At 40.5% G+C, this 20489-nt stretch overlaps 1 protein-coding gene across 1 annotated transcript; it reads right to left on the bottom strand.

The window, feature by feature from the left end:
- Positions 1 to 4514: 4514 nt before the first annotated feature.
- Positions 4515 to 15290, bottom strand: LOC147416298 (killer cell lectin-like receptor subfamily F member 1). Its single transcript, XM_086465617.1, has 7 exons — positions 15209 to 15290; positions 9385 to 9462; positions 8293 to 8391; positions 7290 to 7430; positions 6142 to 6293; positions 5313 to 5425; positions 4515 to 4647 (listed from the first exon to the last, which is right to left on the bottom strand). Exons 1-7 carry the CDS (start codon positions 15288 to 15290, stop codon positions 4515 to 4517), a joined length of 798 nt encoding a protein of 265 aa, XP_086321743.1.
- Between the last annotated feature and the right edge of the window lie 5199 nt (positions 15291 to 20489).

The raw sequence follows: 20489 nt of genomic DNA, 5'->3' as shown, positions 1-20489 counted from the left end.
GGAAGATTTGTTTCCATGTGATCTGGCTGCTATGGAGAGCCCTATGGGACTCCGTGGGACTTTTTGGAGAAAGTGAAGACTTTTTTTTGAGTAGCCGCTAGAGTGCACTGTAATTTCAGGGAGGGGAAGGTAATTGCGTCTTCTCATTTTTAAGAATGTAAAATTGCACCATGTTTGGCAGGTTATTTGGACTGTTGTCGTTAGAGGTTGGTTTTGTCCTATTTGTAATTATTTATGCCTTCAGTGTCTTTTTATGCAAATTTAATTGCTGTCTAGTTTTGTTCGGCGTCTTGTTTTTGCCTTCATTATTGTCTGTGACAATAAGACTTCACTGTAACAGGACCATGCAGTGTGGATATTGTTAACAACTTGTGACTTTAAGATGTTTATTTATATATTATCACTAATTTTGCTGAACTACACGTTTTTAATTGCTTGTCTTCTTTATAGGCACAGTAACAGGACTCTACAGTATGAATAGCCTAATAATCTATGTGTTAATTTATATGTAACTAGTTGGGGGGAGTTGGTTATTCTGCAATGTTTTTTTTTAAATTAACTAGCTCTGAAGGATATGGTATGTGCAATAGTCCTGAAAAGGTAGTCAATAAATGTCTTTACAGAGCCTCTGAATTACAGTGGTTTGTGTCATAATATTGTGCCATTAAAAGTATTTTTCAGCTCAGGCACCGTTGGAGGGGGAAAAAAATCACCAAACTGAAGCAAAATAAAACTTTCAGGTTTTTAATATGAAAAGATCTTTAATCATAACATTGGAGTTGACATGAGACAAGACATTTGACCCAAAAAGAATGCATTTCACTTTCTAACACTTGAAACCCACTTTCACACTTCAAAATGTGTCAGACTTTTAACAAAAGCATTTAACTGAAATGCTGAAGTACTTCTGTGGAAATGCTGAAAGGCGCATAGTGAAACACACATGGTACAGTAACTTTGGAGGGAAATGTGGAATTTTCCACAGTTCACTCTTGCAAAGTTTTCCGAGTATTTGCATTAGGGGCGTACTAGAGGTACATTTCACAAATTTGATAGAAATTGTAAGGGATAAGGAATATACACATACCATGTGTGTTAGCCTTTCTTAATGAGCTGATTTACCTGAATGTTTCCTTTAACTACAAAATAACATCACTCTTACATTTTTTTTTTCCATCTGTCATCTATAGATAAGAGTCCAAAAATGGGAAATTTTGGCTCTTAAAGGAGGTTTTGAAGAAACTGTGAGCACAATAGGTTATAATGAAAGCTATTTTGTGATCTGACTCTTAAGGGATGCAATTAGTCATCTTCTTTAGTATCCAGAGTCTGTCATGCTACGAAATGAAGGGTCAAGCTGTGAACTCGCTTTAGTCAGAGGGGTTTGATGAAGTACTTCACTTCAATGGCCTTTTTTTTTTTTTAAGTCAGTGGAAGTACTTGAGATTTAGTGACTACTAAAAGTGTGAGTAAGAGCTTCAGTAAGGCCCTGCAAAAACATGTTTTATGACATTAGTAACAGCGAGAATACTGGAATACTAAATGTTTCATGATTATTGTTAAAATCTAAACACCACAGCCAATTTGAGAGAGGTCAGCTCAGGAGTTTTTCTTGTTAAATTCTGCATGGCTTGAGAAACATCTGCCATAAAAAGAGCAATTCAGCAGTTGTCTCCAGCGCATAGAGAAGGACATGCTTTAAGTACCCTGAAGTTACATTTTCTCAGTGGGGAATGTATCTGTAAAATATACATATTATAGGTAGAGATATATACATTATAGATATAGATGGATATATCTTACTACTTTCAAACTCTTTCCTTGCCTTTGCTTCTCTGAACGAACAAATCCTCTTCTGCACACATGTGCTGCACTGAGTTTGGTGGATTTTTTTTGTGTGTGGTTTTTTTTTTAACATGAGAACAGCAGCAGTTTTTCAAATGAGTCTTTATCTGCTGATGCTGCATTCTGTAGGGTGGATCTGTGTTGTTTTTTCATTTGAAAGGATGTCAGCCAAACTGAAGGTACAATTTACTTTTTGATCTTTAGCCCCAAAGTCCTTCTGAAGAACCATCATCCTGTGCCTGTGGAACACAGCAGACTGCATCATGTTCTTGGTGCCTCTTTCCACTGAAGATCTCTACACCTTTTCAACTCTCACTTATACACACCTACTACCTTCCTGGCATCTTTGTCTGTCTGTAATTGAGGCGTTACCCATTGGTGTCCGTAGATGGAGGGGAGTCAGTCTGTTGATGTTACCATATTGCTCACGAGCATTTTGTTCCACAGCTGCAGTCATGTGCGTGCTAAAACTCTTATACCAAGAGCTCATGTGCAAGCGTATCTGTTGGTTACTCATTGCAAGTTGCTAGACATGAACCACAGCCCTCCATCTAATGCAGGTATGAGACGACATACCTGGGAAACTGTAGCTGCATTAATTATGTGTATTATAGCAAAGGTGAGCTAAAGGCTCTACATTTCAAAAGCCACGTTGGGTTTGTTTCTCCCATTGCTAAAAAGGACTTTAATTCCAGTTTGTGCATTTTTGTTAGAGTAGCACCTTGAATTTTAATGTTAGGTTTTGTTTTCTTTTTTTCTCCAAACACAGCTAACCCCACATGGCTAACATAGAAGCACATACAATTATAGCAAAACTCTGTGAACGTAGCATCTTACCCCTGACAGGCCCCAAAAGGATCTATGAAATGAAGTGAGAATTCAGCTCCTTATAGTGGAAAGCACAACTTCAAGGGCATTTGAAGAGATCCTACCTGAAATTGAATTATGGTAAAATGAAAATTTACGTTAGCAACCCTGTCTGTAAGCACAGAGAAGTAGATTTTACACCTTCACAAGACAGCAGTGTGTAAGCGTGAGAATGCCTCAGCTGCTTTGCCCTGCAGTCTGAGAATATGAGACTAGAGATTCAGTTTAGAAAGGGGACTAACTTTGAGCTTTCTGAATATTAGGTTCCACATCAGACGTGTTTGATACTTTTTTCAGAGAAAAAGTTGATTCAGTTACCAGTTGAATTGTCCAACCGGTCATGTAGGAAGGACTCAGATTTCCCATTCAGGAGATGGGACAGGGCTGGAGGCAGGTACATCTTTTACAGAGCACAGGCAGAGGCTGAAGACCCAAAGAGTCTCAGGAGGAGTGGCTGCTGAGGACCATTAAGGCCTATTAGAGCACTCAGGGCCCTGGCAATAACCAAGAGGAGGTACGTGATTTGCAAAGAGGAGGAAAACATTATTATTACATCTCCATTTCCATTGTCCCCTATGTTGTTATTTTTTTTTAATTTCCCTGTTTACACATTACTTGATTTCCTTCATGTTGCAACAGAAGTCACTGGAAGTACCTCAACAATGGTGCAAACATTTGCCTTGCATTTGGTCACTGATTTCAAAGATACATGCTAGCTAGAGATCTAGAAAAGTTATTGTATTTATTAGACTAAGATGTTTTTAAAAGCTGAAACAAATGACATATCTGATTTCTTAAAAATCAATTAATGATGTTTGTTCATTTTTTCCAAATATATGAATCTAATAAAGGCACCAAGTCAGACTGCTTGTAGCATTTTTGTATTCTAGATCCAAAAATAGCATATATCCATGACACTTGAATGCCCAAGTAATGTATTTACTGAGTGCACACCGGTTTCACCAGCCTTTAGCTTCAGCACCTCATCATCATACCTTCCAGGCAGTAACTGTGGTGCCATGTTGAAAGAATTTACAGTGTAAAGGAACAAAATATAGGTGGAAAGGCAGGCTATAATCTTAATTTCCTTGCACTGCAATGCTGTCTTATGGTCCAAGCTCCTTCCCTAGTTAAGAGCTTTCTTTCAGATCCCAAGGTTTAGCATCAAGAAGATGGGAGACATCAGCTTATTAACCACAAGTGTTATGAAGTCACTTTGTGCTCGGTGTGGTACCTGTATACCCAGTAGCTGTGCAGGTCCACTCTGAATACGTATAAGACACTGTCTAATAAATGCATTTTTCCCAGCCCTCAAATGGCTTCTGTAAGTCGCATTTAGACTATAAGGAAAAAACCCACAAACTTCAGAAAACAGTAAAATATTGAAACCCAAATAAAAAGTGCCTCAGCTCAGCAGTGGATGCCTGAGGGATATGTACGACAGCAGTGGGCTCCAACACACTCTTCCGCCCCTGCAGATGGCATCCTTCCTGCACATCACACAGTTCATGTGCACAATGCTCATCCTCATATGAGTACCTCTTCTTCCCAGCCCTTTCGTAGAGGCAGCTGCTGCCAACATCTGTCTGGGAAGGCTCAGCACCCCCAAATCCACACATGCTGACTTGTAGTCCTATTGCGTGACCTTCATACTGACGCCTGGCAACTTCTGAGTTCCGTGTTTGCATCAGACAAAGTCTTACGGAGCACAGAATAGCAAAATGCAAATTTCTGTGCAAGTCTCATGAAATTATTTACATCACGTTGTGTTATCAGTAAAATGGGTCTTCTGACAGTTTGGCTCAGAGCACCAACAAAGTTGCATTCTTCTTACAGATCCACTTCTTTAAAGTCTGGCAGTTATCTGCTTGGATCATGTTTTTTCTTCTGTAAACAGCACAGTTCTTGTCAGTCTCAATTCTGTTTATAGTTATCCTAGTGAGAGAACAAAAGGAATGCAATGAGTTGTCAGCTTTAAATTCAGTACTGGATAAAAATATTGATAAAATCCTGAATGAGGGCTTTGAGTGACACCCATTCAGTAATCCACTGAAGCACAGTTCCTCAACAGCCTCATGCATAGGTGGGATGGGCGTCCACAGCAAAGACTGCAGGCTGCTGAGGGAGGGATGCTCAGGAACATTAGTGTAAGAAGGAGGAGAAAACCTCCACATGCAGCCATGATGCTGAACTGTAATGATAAGATAGAAGGACCCTTCAGCTGCACAGATCCCAGCACCCACGCCATGTGACAGGCGTCACATTCAATGGCGGCAGTTAGCACATGGTCTGTAAAGTGAGAGAGTTTGTTGACAGTGATTTCAGTGGGAGAAGTGTGTGTTAATGTCCCTCTGCATTAATACATACATGAACTGTGGATGTGGTTGGTCTTGCAGGCAGAAAACAAATCTGTTTCCAAAGGTGCCCAACAGGAACCAGTTAACCTGGAACTGGCTGTGAAATAGACCCTGAAGAGGTGCCTGAGGCTGCAGGACTGGATCTGTGCTTTGGGAAATTAGCTTGGATTCAGACTTGTATTTCCATGCAGAGTTCCGTACCTTTGCTATTGCCAAAGACACCCTCCCCCCACAAATCATCACCTGTTTTCTTTTACTCGGGGATCTTCGTCTGAGCTCCATTGTTTCTTCATGTCCTGAATCTTCAACCCAATCCAGATATATTTGGTATCTTTCTCTTTATTGTCAATAAATTCCTGTGGAACAAGTAGAAACATGTTACCCAACAACAGAGCTTTTCTGCTGTGCTCAGATCACTGTCCTGTCTCATGCACAGCTTTTTATGCAGTCCCTCACATGGTGAGCAAGGGCAGGGATCCAGCCATGGCAAAGCAGCCCATTACAACGGCCCAAACGCGTTTGACCAGCCACAGAGTTTTTGATTCAGGCTGGCTCTCAGGCTGACTAGCTTCCTGTCAACTGTCAAAAAAACCCTCAGTGGTGCTCCTCACCCTAATCAGCCACGTTGCAGAGCCTGGTCTTTAAGGTAAAAGAACTGTTCCTCCAGAACTGATGAGATTTTTAGAAAAGCCGTTCAGTGATAATTCGATATTCATTTTCCCAAAGGAAAATGAAAAGGAGGTTTGGCTGTGAACTTCCATTTAGTGGTTGCATCAGACCTGTTTTCCCAGAACCAAGTAACAGAAATGGGTGGGAAGTCCCCAGCATTTGCTCTTCCTGGTCAAAACTACTCTGGCTTCCACACTTGCACTTCTTGTGCTTCTCCTCTTCAACTCTACTCTGTTGACACTCTCAAAACAAGCTCCTATCCGTGCAGAGTCAGATGCTGTGGACTTGATGAGAGTCTTGCTTGCCTGCATGTACACCTGACACCTAGGCCATGTTCGTTTGGGAAAATGTTTGGCTAAGGCAGATGCCTGTTGCACAGTTTTAGGGCTGCTGCAAGGCTCACCATCTCAATTTCGTCTTCAATGATAAGAAGTTGGGATTTCCTGGCCAGACAGTTTCTCCGACTGTCATTCCAGCTTACAGCCTCCTCAGAGAAGTAGTAACATCTGCCCCTATGTAGTTGCCACCCGGGAGGACACAACTCGCATATCATTCCTGTGGGTGGAGAGAGGGAACCGTTAGTTCATACCATGACTTGTTCAGATTGCCTTGCAGCACTTTTTGTTGGTATGCCTGGCTGGCTGGTCCGAAAGCAGCCAGTCCCCACTCCCAAGCATGTGTTCACTGCATGTGGAGAGAGGTTTGAAGGCTCCAGTGCTATTCCTCTCCTCATCTTCCCACTCCCTTGCTATGGTGCTGTGCACTTCTGCACTCCCACTGTACATCATCGGGCTCTCCACCTCCCTGTGCACCTGCCTGGTGGAGAGCACCAGGAGGACCTAGAGGGCTGTAAGGACACTTTTTGTCCTCCTACATGCAGCCCTTATGAGGAGACACCATGTGATGTGCCGTGGAGTGGAGTGTGTGGATTTGACACATGGTGTGACTGGAAAGCACAAGCACTTAGATGACGTCCAAACTATGTCCATGGAGCTGGAGTAGGAACTGTGTTAAATAAGGGGAACACTGCTGTGCCCAGGTCTGCTTCCAATTTCATGAAGAGCATCTGGGAGGAACATCCCCCACATTTCCTGTCTTAGCTCCCTCAAAGTAACATCATTACAATCAGTCCTTAGAAAAGCATTAGTATTTGCCAACAAATAATAGATCCACAATAAAAAGACTAGGAAGGTCTTCCCCTGCCTTATCCTTGCAAAAGGATAGGAAAGCTAAATTGCCTCCCATCTTTGCGAAAGTGTTCTCCAGGACAAGGGGAGATTCTATGACATATGGCATTTCTGACAGCAGCTCCTGGCAGAAAGAAATGTAAAGAAAGTACCAGGAACTATTTATACTGCAAGAGGAGCAAAACTATTATCGTTAAAATGTTAGTTTAGATCCTGTCATCACTTCTATGAAGGAATACCATGCTCCTTGGGTAGTACCAGTGATTTCCCGTAAACTACAGGGTGTCATGTAAATGGGAACAGAGACAACAGAAGTAGGCACGCAACACACCCTCTATTCTGTGAAACGACTAACTTTCCTCACCGTGTGCATCTTCACACAGTTCCTCCATGAGCCATTTCAGGACCACCGCCGAGACAGTCTTCTCTGAAGACATGTGATTGCCTGTGCTATTTAGACCATACTGGGACAAACTTTCTGATTTTCCTGCTCTGCCCTTCAAAACTTACAAAAAAAAAAAGGAGGGGAGGAAGGATTATGGTTAACAACAGGGTCAAGGATATACAGTCTTCATATCCTGTGTTAAACAGGGTCAAGGATATGCAGTCTCTGTATCCCATGTTATACTGTTAATGTGAGGATATGTGTGTGTGTATACGTTGGAGTGTATACACAGTCAGTTATGAACATACTCAGTGAGTGTAACTGTCTGGCAAAGGGAGTAGCTGCTGAATAATATGGACACTACAGGAAAAGAAAATAAGTTTGCCATTTTTGATAGTTGGGTATATAAAGAATACATGGTATTTTGGTGAGATTTTAGGGAGGGTTGGGAGGTACACGTTTTTTCTGAAGTTTTTCAAGACTGTTTTCTCTTAGGAAGTTAATATCTTCCCTGGAACAGTTCTTGTGTAACTGGAGCACGCTGTGGATTATATTACTGGTACCAGGGAAGTCTGATTAAATGAAATGATTTCAAGTCTGATCTTTATTCTATTTGTTCAAACCTACAAAGTAATTAAGTTGAATGGTCTCAAAGTATCATCATGGATGCAACTTTTAACTTGTGAGTTGGGAAGGCTAAATGTTTTGATTGTCACGATGATTTGAAATCTGCTTCTACAACCTTTTCAGCATCACTGGTGACAAGGTAGACTGCAGCAGCTCCCCTTCATCTGCGCTATATATGTTAAATTACAGGTAGCGAATGTTCCCTTTGTAATACTGCATTTATTTTCCTGTATTTGTGTATAACTTGACACCTTTAGTGCAACACTGAGGGAGTTTTTCTTTTGGCATCACTCTGCTTGTGAAGCTTAACCATGTCTGCAACAAAGAGATGAAGCAGATGGTAGGATCTACTCACATTGCTTGGCTAGTACAGCTATGACGCCTAGCAGGACAAGCACAAGGACTCCCAGGACCAGCGCCACGTAGAACCAGGGTGAGCACCCATGTCGGCAGCCTGGAGGGAGACAGGAGGAAGAGCGGCTTAAGGTCTTTGCACTATTAAAATTAACACTGTCTTTATGTATGACAGTTTCTTATGTGGAAATAACAGAGAAATCAGACTAAAATCAGTCTGCTGTTTGAAGTATGTGGGGACATTGTACTTATTAAAAATTTGCATCCATTTTGCATACATGAAAGTGATTGAAAGATTATTTTGTCAGATAGAGCAAGTATCTTCAATCGATCATTCCATTAAGAATTCTCTCTTTCTCCTTTGAGTTAATTTTTTCAAGTGTTGCCTCCTCCCACCTACCCACCCACACCCTGCAAGATGCTGCAGAACTTAGGGAAAGTATCAGGGATGGTCTGTGCTATGTTCTTCCTCTCTGGTCACACTCTCCTGTGTTAATGTGCCTGAAAGCTAACTTACCTGAATGCACAGAAAAGGCAAAAAAATCCCATACCGACAGCATAACACAGTGAAGTACATCTGACCAAGCATCTCTCCAGCTGTTTGACATTCATCAGCTCATGAGACTGAAACATTCAGGAAGAGGCAGAACCAGAGGAAATTTGGGGTTGAGGTGCCATTTCCACAAGCCACAAGGTTGCACTTTCATAACTGCTGTTTTCCTGACCTTGCCTGCATGACAGAAGAGCAACTGCCCCATTCTCCAGCTGCCTGAGATGTATTTTGTAACACCCCCATTCAGCTCACAGAGTTCTGTGGGCCTGACCTTGTCTGGCATATGTCCTTCAGTACAAATTTTCAATGTAGGGCACAAAGGCATTTTTAAAAATTATTTTTAAATCTCTTTCAATATTATTTTTACAAGGAAAGTGTATAATCTGAGAACCCAGTGGAAAAAAAACATACAAAGTGATAGATCAGTTCTTTATTGAGAGCTTGTACGTAAAGACTCTTGATAACAGGTTTTACTGTTGGGTAATAGGAAAGACTAAATCTATAATTAGTAACCAACAATCAAACAAAATAGCACAGTACCAGAAGCGGAAGTCTCTGATCTGCTGCTCCCGTTGGGTTTCGGCTTCACACGCAGCTCAGCATATGTGATCATGTTTCCTGTAAAGAGTAGGTAAATGCTGACATTTGTGGTTGTGCAAGCCATTAAATGGAGAAACAATAAAGAATTACATAGAAGAGCAAGTGTGTATGAAAAGGGGCATGTGCTTCCAGAGCTGCTAGTTCAGCTTTTTTTTTTCAAGAAACAACAGGCAAGATGATGACTTATCATTTCCTGCTGCTGTCAGGGAGTAACTAAAAACCTCTTCCAGAATCTTTGCTTGAACTACTTGGGTCCTGTGTGACTGGACCAAGAGGCACACAGACAGACTGAAGGATGGGTAAGACTTGGGTATTGTCCATAAACATCCCATTTGTTGCTAAGCTGTGTCAGGAGGGCTTAAGGGACATCACAGCCGTAACTGCTTTGTGGAACAGGGAGACCCCAAAGGGGAAACAGCCACTCAGAGAAATGCTTCTACAGCAAGGTGATTCTTGGGGGCATTCCTGACTTGTGAATGTTTACGACAGGATATTACATGATAGCTGTAATAGCAGAGGAATGGACCTGATGGTTGGAAACCCTTTCCAGATGCATATTGCCAAAACAAAACAAAAAAGCCGTTAAAATAGCATAATGCAAGTTAGATGCATATGTATTCTTTCTGAACACATTTTCAGTTTTGTTTTAGCTGGATATTTTGAGACCTACTAGCTAGTTTTATGGGAGATATTTGGACTTTTGGTAGACTGATCTTCTTTCCATAAATGGTGAGATTTTATTGATCTGAATCAAGAACAAGCTTCTGTGCTACAGCCTTAGTTTGATTACTGTGGCTTTTAAAAAGAAGTAAGCAATTTGTGTTGTATAAAATCTCACTGATGAGGGGAAAACTTGGCAGAAGAGAGTCTTATTAGGCTAAAATGAGGTAGCATTTGATATGAGAATTGCTGAAGTGTGGAGAGGTTTTACAGTAAGAAAAATACTGAGGACCTGATTGGCAAATAAGGTTTATTCATACAGGTAAGATGTTCTATGCTTTAGAGAATCTGACCTAAAACACTTTGCTGTTTGCTTTATTACAATTTATTAGTTTAATGAACTACAGAAAATTTGTAAATTATATTTAACTGTATAGATAAGAAACTGTTTGCAAGAAGAAATGCTCGTACAAGTTTTTCTTCTTAGAATTTCTTCCTTTAAAGAATCTCAGACTGTATGAAAAAAAATATTATCCATGCAAAATTAATGTTTAAAAAAAAAGGATTACTTCGATTACAGTGTGTATTGGTGCATGATCATTCGAATGTGAAGTCCCCAGAAGTCAGCAAGTGTTAACAGCAGTTTTAAAATAGCATATAACCTTAATTTTGCCAGATGCTTACGCACACTTACCTAGTTTAGCAACAAGGAGCCCTGGTTCTAGGTGGAGATCTCTGTCACTTACTAAAACTGAAATTTCACTTCATTTCTTTATGCAAATTATCAAGTGCAGTAAGACATCTTAATTTACTGGAAGCTTCTACTAATTGAATGTGCAGATAGGGAGTGGTTCTGGCAGGTCATTCACTCCACAGATTCAGGCTTTACATCCATCAGGCTCTTGCGATCAACGTGGCACCAGGTTGAGTATGAGCCTGTGGTGCACCCTCATCATCACAGCTCATGCAAGCTGCCAGGGGGGCTGCGTTAGGAGAGCCCTGGCCTGCAGAGCAGGGAAGTTCCTGCGATGGTCCACTTGCTGCTGCTGCAGCCACACCTGGAACATTGTGTCCAGATATGGACCACCCCATTCAGGGGGGATTGGAGGAAGCTGGAGAGGGTCTGGCAGAGGGTGGATCTGGTCAGGACCTGAAGGGACCAAGGAGGCTAAGGAGGGGAACAAGAAGTATCAGCCTGCTTGGAGGCTAGTTTGGTGATGGAGTTGAACTCTTCTTTGTTTTTCTGCTAGAGAAAAGGTCTTGTATGGAACCATTTATGAACCATAATCATCTGACTCTCAAATTATTCTTGAGTAAACTAGGAAGCGAAAACTGCCTGAATCTTTCATTAGAAAATGGAATTCCAGGCTGTATTTATCCTTGCTTGTATTTTTGGAACACTTTTCTACTTTTGAATGTCTGTTTTGAAGCACATGCACCATTATAGCACCTGCTAGCCCACCAAAGCATGTGCACGGATAGTACCACCTATTAACTCCTTCTCAGCATGCTCTGCTAGAGCTCCCAAGAATCACCTCATCCTTGTAATTCAGAGCACCTGACTGCCAGCTGAAGCCCAACTGGTTGTGTAACAACCTGGTGTTGGTTTTCCCATTGGAACAGGATCACAACAATTTGATTTTGATCACTTTTCTGGGTGCAGCCTCCCAAACTTACAGCAGCAGACTTTTTTTATTGCTATGTTGTGTTAAACATTATTTAACACAGTTTGTCTGGTCTATCAAGTTTTCAATGAGTAAGCTTTCCTTATCATTAGACTGCAAACTTGTACATTCTTTGCAACTGTGACACCAGTGATTTTTATATATTTTCTTTATCCTCAGAAAATACATTGAATAGACTTTGAGATAAGAACAGTAATTGGGAGAACTCCAAGAAACTGCATAATTTGATCAAATCAAATCCTTTTCTCACAGATAAGGAAAAGCTAAACAAAAAAAAAAAAGATGTGGGTGCTGTAAAGGGACTTTCATTCTCAAATCCATATTTTACATATTTAAAACACCCACTGAACTACTAGAGAACCTTGGGAGAAGTTCAGCTCCCCACATGTTTACATTTCCTGTGCACCAGATCTTGACAGTGGCTGTACTTTAGTAGGGCAAATTAGCTATGCCCTCCGCTAGTGGTTTTTTTCATATCCACTCCAGTAAATTGCATCTAATGGTCTGAAACTAGCACATGATGCATCCAGGATGATATGGGCATGTCCCACTTTCCCAGAGCCTAGTGATTTGAAGTCTTGTGTAGAGTGTGGGAATCCGCCACCAGAGCATTCATCTGCAGAATTGGCAGTGGTGATTAAACCCTGCTCTCCCTCCTCCAGGTGACAGTTTTACCCATGCAGTGCTTTCACTCATGCCCATCTTGAAGATGCTTCTTTTTCTGCGGATAGTCAGACACCCCTGGCCAAGATAAGACCGGCATAAAACCTGGTAAAGGGAGGGTTGTATGTACTAGGTATCTTCCAGCAGACATTTCAATGTGTCACAGAGTCGGGATAGTGCCAGAGGGAGAGCTTGTGATGCTTGCCATGGACAGCTGAGACCCTCACTTCGAGAATCAACTTCGAATTCCTGCTCCAAACTGGAGGAAGCATTGAAGCCTCTTCATGTAGAGTGGGACACGCTCTAAGTGTGTTTGGTATGTGGAAGCTGTCCTGTCCAAAGCAGCCTTAAGCCCAGTCCATGTAGGAGAGAGCTCCTTTTAGCTTGCAGAGAAGGATCTAACTCCCAGAAATGGCTGACTGAGCAGCACCTTGCGTCGTTGCTCTTTCGTGTTAGCTACTTTGGGCAGTTCCTAGCTCACCATGCTAGGATCCCAGACTCTCCTCCCTTAGCTGTAAAGAAATGCAGGGCACCTCAGCGTGGGGTCCACTATACAGTGGGGAACCTTAACACTAATTGTTGCCATACTTACACCGAGTTCAATATTCTGTGAACATTGCTCAACATGCCTGTAACATTTCAAGATTTTTTCCTGAATTTCCTAACAAGTTTTTTAAAATTACATAACAAATTCTGTGGAAAAATTGCATTTTCTACCATTCTTCCTATGGTAAAGGTGACTTTTTTTTTGAAGAATTTCTTGTAATAAAAGAACACTCACCAGCTGGGTAAGTATGTGTGAATTTTGATCAAACCATTAAAATTTCAAGGAAGGAACAAGCAACTGAAATTGCTTGTTCCTTTTAATTAAAAATTCATCTTAATTTTTAAAGCATGGTAAGATAGCTCAAGTTTTTGTCTATTTTAATGGCAATAAAACCCATGTTAGTATATGTTAATGATGAAGACAGAAATAATTGTTATCAGGGAGATGCTTCCAGCATGTTCTATACTGATATTGCTTAACACTATTTGGTGCTTTTTCTGTTTGTGTCAAAGCAGAAAAGTAATTGATAATAAAATCTGAAAATAACAGAAAGGTTAACAAAACGATAAATAAAGACGGCCATTAATGACAGTCCTGTAAGTTCAAGCCCAGTCAAACAAGATGTGTTTGAGTACAACCAGATATAAGGGTAGGGGAAAATGGGGAGGTATAAATAGTGAAGGAAAGTTTATTTAAGGGATTTTTTGTCTCTGTATAACTGAGACACATAACTGAGACTTGTAGTAATACCAGGTGCATCTCTGGGGCCCATATATTTTTTAAAGGAGATGGAAACACTGGAGAATGGACAGAAAAACATGCACAAAAATAATTAGAGTTCTTCAGAAAGTTAGAGTGAAAGATTTAAAGGCAAAAGGAGATTGAAAAATTACTTAATTACTGTGTTAAGTAGCTTCATGTGAGAAAATATAGAGTGCTAAAATCTATTTGACAAAGTTTTAGTAAGAACTTTCATTGGAAATTAAAGCCTGGCCTATTCAAATTCAAGCTTTACCTTTAAACAGTGTGATCAAAGAACATTTTTGGCTGTTAAGATTTGATGTTTGTCTCCCTCTCTTTGCAAATAAATTATGTCACCTTAGAAACTGGGTAAAACTCTAGGCAAACTCTCTGTGCTTTGTGTTGTGTGGGTTACAGTAACACAAAAAATGTTCATGGATGCATGAACGTATAGTCTAAGGTAGTATTTTCCATTAGATATATAATAATGTGAACACATTTTTGGTTTTTAGGTACAGATCTTGTAAAAATACTTTAAAAAAAAAAATTTCAGCATGTAAGTGCATGCATTCGGAGCACCATCATCACTGTTAGTCTACTTTGTAAGTAGATCGTCTTCTAAAAATGCTCATTACAAAATGTTGTTTCCTTAAGTAATTAAATACATTACATGAAAGCATGAAAATATCATCTTACTCTGACCACAAGCATTTCCTATTTGCTCATAGTGAGAAGTTGTCATTCACATTAGCTGTGATCCAGAATTTTGACAGAATGCTTTCATCAATGAATTACATCTTTTGCAAGTACTGGAAATTTTAGTCCTTAAAAAATTTGGTTTAAATCATCTTCTTATCCTTAATATTGACTTAATCATTTGTCTTTTGTAATAAATGTATGACGGGATCGCAGATTGATAATGTCGTTCTGGGAAAATCACTACTGGAAAATTAAAGAGGAAGAGCAGAAGAATCTTAGCATTCATTCAGTACTTCCTTCAGTGACAGTGACTGCAGTTTTGATTGCCACTAGTTTTCTGATTTAGTAATTATTTTACTACTCTTTTTTCATGAAGACATCATAAAATGCGTTGATCTAATTTTTGGACTAGGTAGCAATTTGGTGGAGCATATTCTAACAGGGTTTTGATCATGTTGTTCATATAAAAAAAAAGACAAACTCATTATTAAAATATGAGCAATTTTTGTTTCTCATTCTGTTACTTAAAACAAGGGGACAGAACTGAGACACTGCTCCATCGAGATACTTACTTCGGAGTAGCTTTGCTGATTTGTATCTCGTGAGGATCTTTTCCACCATCTGCAACTTTTCACCCTTCCTGTGACTTCTGCATGCAGCATTTTATAGCATTCTTCTAGTATTATCCAGTAACAATTTTAAAAATGAAAGAGTAAGAGAGAGCACATGAGAGAAAACAGATTAGAGAAGAACTGGTTAGAGGTTTTACCTGGAACAGATGTCCGAGAAGGAACGTGTGGTCTTTCCCTTGGTAGCATTGCCACGTCTGCGTATGTGATATCACCTGCCATTGATGAGCAAGTCCCTCTGAGTTAAGGAAAGAACTGGTTTAATACAGTGGGTTGCATCCTGTATTAACTTTGCCTGCCTCCAGAAGTGTACATACACTGTGCTACGGCTCTGAGGAAGGCTGAAAAACAGATAAAAGAAAGGAAGTTACTTCTTTCAATACAGCTTCAAAGCCTGTTTTCAGCCACCATTCTGTCTCTTCTTGTGTGATCTCTCGCCCTTCAGAATGTAGGAGAAAATGAAGATTAAAAACATTCTTTTTATTAATATAAAAAAAAATCCTATTTGGCCAAAGCAGAGCAAAGTTTCTAAGGAGTGCCCCAAAATGGACTTACACAGGTACGAAAGCTTTGCTGGTTCTCATGAGCATAGCTAAAGCAGTATAATCTGTGTTGTGGATGTATAATGCTTGTGTGTATGAGCTTACATAGCCTATTCACCTAAAAGGAAGACAAAGGAGATATATATCGGTTTTAGATGTTTTGGGGCTAATGTGACTGCAACCACAGTTGGAGCTATAAAAATGTAACTCAAATTCTAACCTGCTCCATCTACCAAGCTTTGTAACAGTTTAATGACTGAATTTAGATTACATTAATGATGCATTAGATTTAATTCAAATAAAATTAAAAGTAATAGAATACCTTTTAAAAGAATGTTACAATACTTTACTGTAAAAGTAGTTATGAGGACCAGAGCTGTTGTTCCTAAGTCACTACTTAGCCTGAGTTGCCTTTAACTCCTTGTTCATGACCCATGTGTTTGCTGCAGGATATTTTGACAACAGCATTTCTGTCTTCTGTTTTGGAAAAGAAATTAAAAACCAAAAGCCCCACAGGTTTGAATTGAAACTTAAAGCCCTTCTAAAACCTAAAAATACATTTCAGAACAGACAGACATGAGATTCTGTGCGTGCACAGTCCTGACATTTCCTGCTAAGAGCTACGCTATTGGTTTTGTGCTTTATACCAACTTAGAAAATTCCTTCAAAGTTTGACACAGATAGGCTTTACAAACCTATACAGGCCAATTGAAAATAATGTTTCTATTCTGTGATATAGCCTTTTCTCCTCTTCTGTTACATTCAATGGGACTTACAACACTAGATTATAATGAAAAAAATTCGGTTTTGTGCTCTTATATTACTGATCTTTTCCCTTCCTACTTTCAACATTGGTAACAGTGTTAGATGCAGAAACAAAAAGGTTTAGGGGAAAAAAATGAACCTTTGGTAGTCATGGAACAGATTACTCAGAAGTGCCACTCAGGTACAATTTATACGCAAAATATCTAAATCATTGTTGCTCTACTATCAGCCACAAAATGATCAGTATGCAGATGTGGATATTGTTAACTGGATACTGATAAGGTATGTTTCATGGCAACCTACATAGCAGCCATATGACTGATCCTAATGTGAAACAGAACTTGTGTCCTCTGATTGAATCAGTTTCCATTCCTTCCCCCTGAACTTCTCACCATCATTTAGAGCAACATATTTAGGCTCTGAAACGGAAAAAAAAAAAAAAAAAAAACCAACCAACAACAAAAACACAAACCCCAAAAAATACAACCCCAAACCAAAACCCACTTTCCTTATTTGTTTTTTTTTTTTTTTTTAAGACTTTAGTCCATAAAGGAGAGTTAGAAGGCCAAATGGGTTTCTGGAACTCTCACTCTCTCTTTCCATCACTTCATATACAGTCTTTTCTCACATCACTCCCTCCTAAATGATTCAAAACCATCAAGATGTAATCATGTATAGTTGGTGTAAGCATGGGTCTTTTTGAACTAGTGGAAAAAAACACTGTTTCTATTTTAAGGGAACATGTCTCTCCTCTCCTCTCCGAAAAACACATTTTCAGACAGAAGAGGAATCTCATTAAGAGTGCAGTGCAGACCATGCAATTACATGCTTTGTGACCTAGCAGACTGTCACTTGTCTGAAGAAAACAATTAATGCGTGCAGTTATTTTCCAGAGCAAATTTACAAAATAGCCATAAGTAGTTGCAGTGATCATTTTGGATTGAAGTCTATGTGCTGTGCTCTCTGTTAGAACTGATAATGAAAAGGAAGGTGAATTTTAATTTCTAGAAGGAATAGGTGAGTAGAAGCCTTTGCAAGGCATTTTTCTTTAATTCTTTCTATCGTACTGGAAGACTGTTTTTTTCTTACTTTTAAAACAGATACTGCACTGCTACAGAATTTTCATTTGATAAATGTTTTCTTTAGTGATAGTAATTTTAGCTCTGTAAGTATTTTCATTATTTTGTTTACTTTTGCTTTAAATTCTAGCTTTATTTATGAATATCCAGATGTGGGTGACCAAGTCTGACCCACTGATGTCTCAGTGCAAATAGCACTTTCAGAAGAAAAATATTGAGGCTGTTGTAGGAAAATGCCATCATAGAACCAACAGACATTTGTCAGCAAAATGATCCACTGCTCATAAGGAGGATGGAAAGCCCCCTCTTTCCTGCCCATGTGTCTGGCGATGGCAGTTCTGCTCAGATTAACAAGTCAGGTCTCAAGGGCTAAGCAGTTTTGCCAGCCAGCATATAGCAGGATCATGGAGTCATCTGGAGAGGAAGGGACATCTGAAGGTCCCTAGTCCAACCCCTACTCAAAGCAAGGCTGATTCCACAGCTAGATCAGGCTGCTCAGGGCTTTGTCCAGGCAGGTTTTAGAAATCTCCATGGACAAGGATCCCATGGCCTCCCTGGGCACCTGTCGCAGTGCTGCACCACTCTCATGAAGGAAGAAATTTTTTCATTCTGCCTGTCACAATCTCTGAGCTGCAACTTGTACCCATTGCTTCCTGTCCTTTTGGTGTGCCCCTTTGAGAAGAAACTGCCTCTGGCTTCTCTATAACCCTCTTCTTGTACGTTATCTAACAGAATACTGCAGACAAGCTAACAGGCTAACATTAAATTTTATAAAGCAGGCCTCTTTCACTATGTGCCATGTGTCTTAAAATAAATTATTGGTATTTCTTATGAATTCCACTAAAGGGGGTTCTTCTGGTTTGTTTAGACAGTGTCATAGCTGCATTTTCATCAGATGAATGCCTCCAGAATCTGAACACACCTTTTGCTAGTGACAATTCACTGCTGTCTACTGGTGTATTTTGCAGAATATATGCTTCAGAAACAGAGCCTGGTTCAGCCCAGTCATTCCACCACTATCATCTTTTCACGTTCAGACGTCACAGTCTTTCTGGTTCACTGCTCCTGGGGAAAAAAGTTGCCCAAATATTTAAATGCTTCTTCACAAGCGTAATCTGGATTGGGCATCCATGTGGCTTAACTTCTTCCAGGATCCACCTTGTGTTTTGGATTCACCAGGTAGAGCCTTGCCTCACAGTCTTCTTTCCTCACAGCCATGTGATTAATACACTTAGCTTACAGTACACAAATGCTGATGAGGCCAGTAAAACAGCAGGGCTTACTGTGTGTCAGTCAGCCACATGTCAGGGAGTGGGGGAGTAATTTTTTAGCCTTGAGTTTTTAGACTCTTTGCCAGAACATGGAGATATCTGGCAGTTCAGACTTTCCTTCAGCATCTGCAAGGAAAGATGGTAGCATTGTTCTCTAGGATCCCTCTGCACATCTTTTAGAGTTTGGCAGTCTGGAGCTTCAGTGGCTGTGTTGAGGTAGGCATATGAATGCGAGCTCATGTTCTTCCCCATCTTGACATGTGCTTCTGATTGCACATAGACTTTCCCCTTCTAACCATCATGCCTGAGTATCATCGCTTACTAATGTTCTGGTGTTAGCACAGTTACCGGTTCCAGTCACACATAGAGTAGATGTGAAAACAGCTGCAGATGACACCCCTTCTGTGGGTGTGACAGTGTGTCCTTCGTTGCGTGCGAAGGCAAAAGTAGATTGAAAACAGTGACGTGGGCTGCCAAGCAGAATTCAGCACCTTCTGCCACAGAACAGGCAGCTTAGCCCATTTTGAAGAACCTGAACTGCTGCCCTGACAACAAAATGGACCTTTCCACTTTCCAAAGGATAAGATACAACACAGAGACTTCCAAACTAAACTGACTGAATCCCTTGAGTAAATCTCCAGCTTGGGTTTCAATTCTAAACCCTGTATCACAGAAAAGCCTGTATGTACAGTAAGATGCAAGAACAGCACCCAGAAGACAAGGTCAGAGCTAGGGCTACAACAAAAGACACTTCCTGCTGTAAATGAAAGTCTGTGCATTGTTATCCCACACTGCAGCAAAAAAGATGTCATCTAAACAGAGCAAACCCATGAATTTACCAAGTAAAAAAAAAAAGCTCAGTGCCTGCAGATCGCAAGCTGAACATTTCTATGCTGGCAGCTTCATGTTTAGCAGGTGGGACTTGGAGTAGGTGGCAAGAGTGTTAGAAGCCTGTAAGATGGGTTTCTTCTCTATGAAGGGTTTTGGGGTTTTTTGGGGCATGTCAACTCTTTCTGAACTTCAGGTTAATTCCCAAAGATGTTGCTGTGCATATTATTTATTCTGAGTGCCATGTAGTCCCTTGGATGCATTTTTCAATGCTAGTGAATATGTGGGTGGGAGAATGTTCTCAGTCCCCTGACCAGTTTGGTGATGGCATGTCAGGAAGGAGCTAGTGAACACCCCTTCCAGCACACTGCCATGTTGCCTTCTCTCCTTTCCTGCACTTTCGCATACTGAGTTGCTTTTCTTCAAAGGATTGAAGCAGTGAGCCTGCTAGGACCAATTCCATAGGTAGCATGTTCTTGGTTATGTTATAAGGTATGTACTGGTCTTTTGGAACCCTGTATCTATGACTTGCAGAACGACTGTGGGGAAAAAGTGGTGTATCTTTCTGCAGACCATATGTCTACACAACAGCATCAAGTGCTTTGGACAACAGAGGATGTCTTTGCAAGGTGAGATGTAGCAGAGGTGCTGGTGCAGTTGCAGACCACCCTGGTGTGACCACAGCCCTGCAGTTGAGTGAACACATCCTGATTTGATACAAATACACTGTAATGCAGTGTGCTGTATACGTCCCTACAGCACAGTGCAGCACTGCACCATGTGGACTTACAGGTTGAAGTCCACTTGTTTAGACCTTTCACAATGTGCTGTATTCTGCCATACAGACATGTCACTATTCCCAGGACACAGTTGGAAAAGGACTTGCCCAAGATCACTTAGCAGGCCAGTGGCAGAGGCTGGAAGACTGCTCCAGCA

Source organism: Leptosomus discolor, chromosome 1 (genome assembly GCF_034619465.1).
Source record: "Leptosomus discolor isolate bLepDis1 chromosome 1, bLepDis1.hap2, whole genome shotgun sequence".
NCBI classification, from domain to species: domain Eukaryota; kingdom Metazoa; phylum Chordata; class Aves; order Leptosomiformes; family Leptosomidae; genus Leptosomus; species Leptosomus discolor.
This window is presented reverse-complemented; position numbering and strand designations above follow the sequence as displayed.

Excerpts from the sequence above, each read along its gene's own strand:
- LOC147416298 (XM_086465617.1), bottom strand. The coding sequence starts at position 15,290 with ATGGCAGGTGATATCACATACGCAGACGTGGCAATGCTACCAAGGGAA. Across the intron at positions 9,463-15,208 it reads TTCTCGGACATCTGTTCCAG|GAAACATGATCACATATGCT; the intron begins GTAAAACCTCTA and ends TACTCTTTACAG. Across the intron at positions 7,431-8,292 it reads AGCTGTACTAGCCAAGCAAT|TTTTGAAGGGCAGAGCAGGA; the intron begins GTGAGTAGATCC and ends TTTTTTTGTAAG.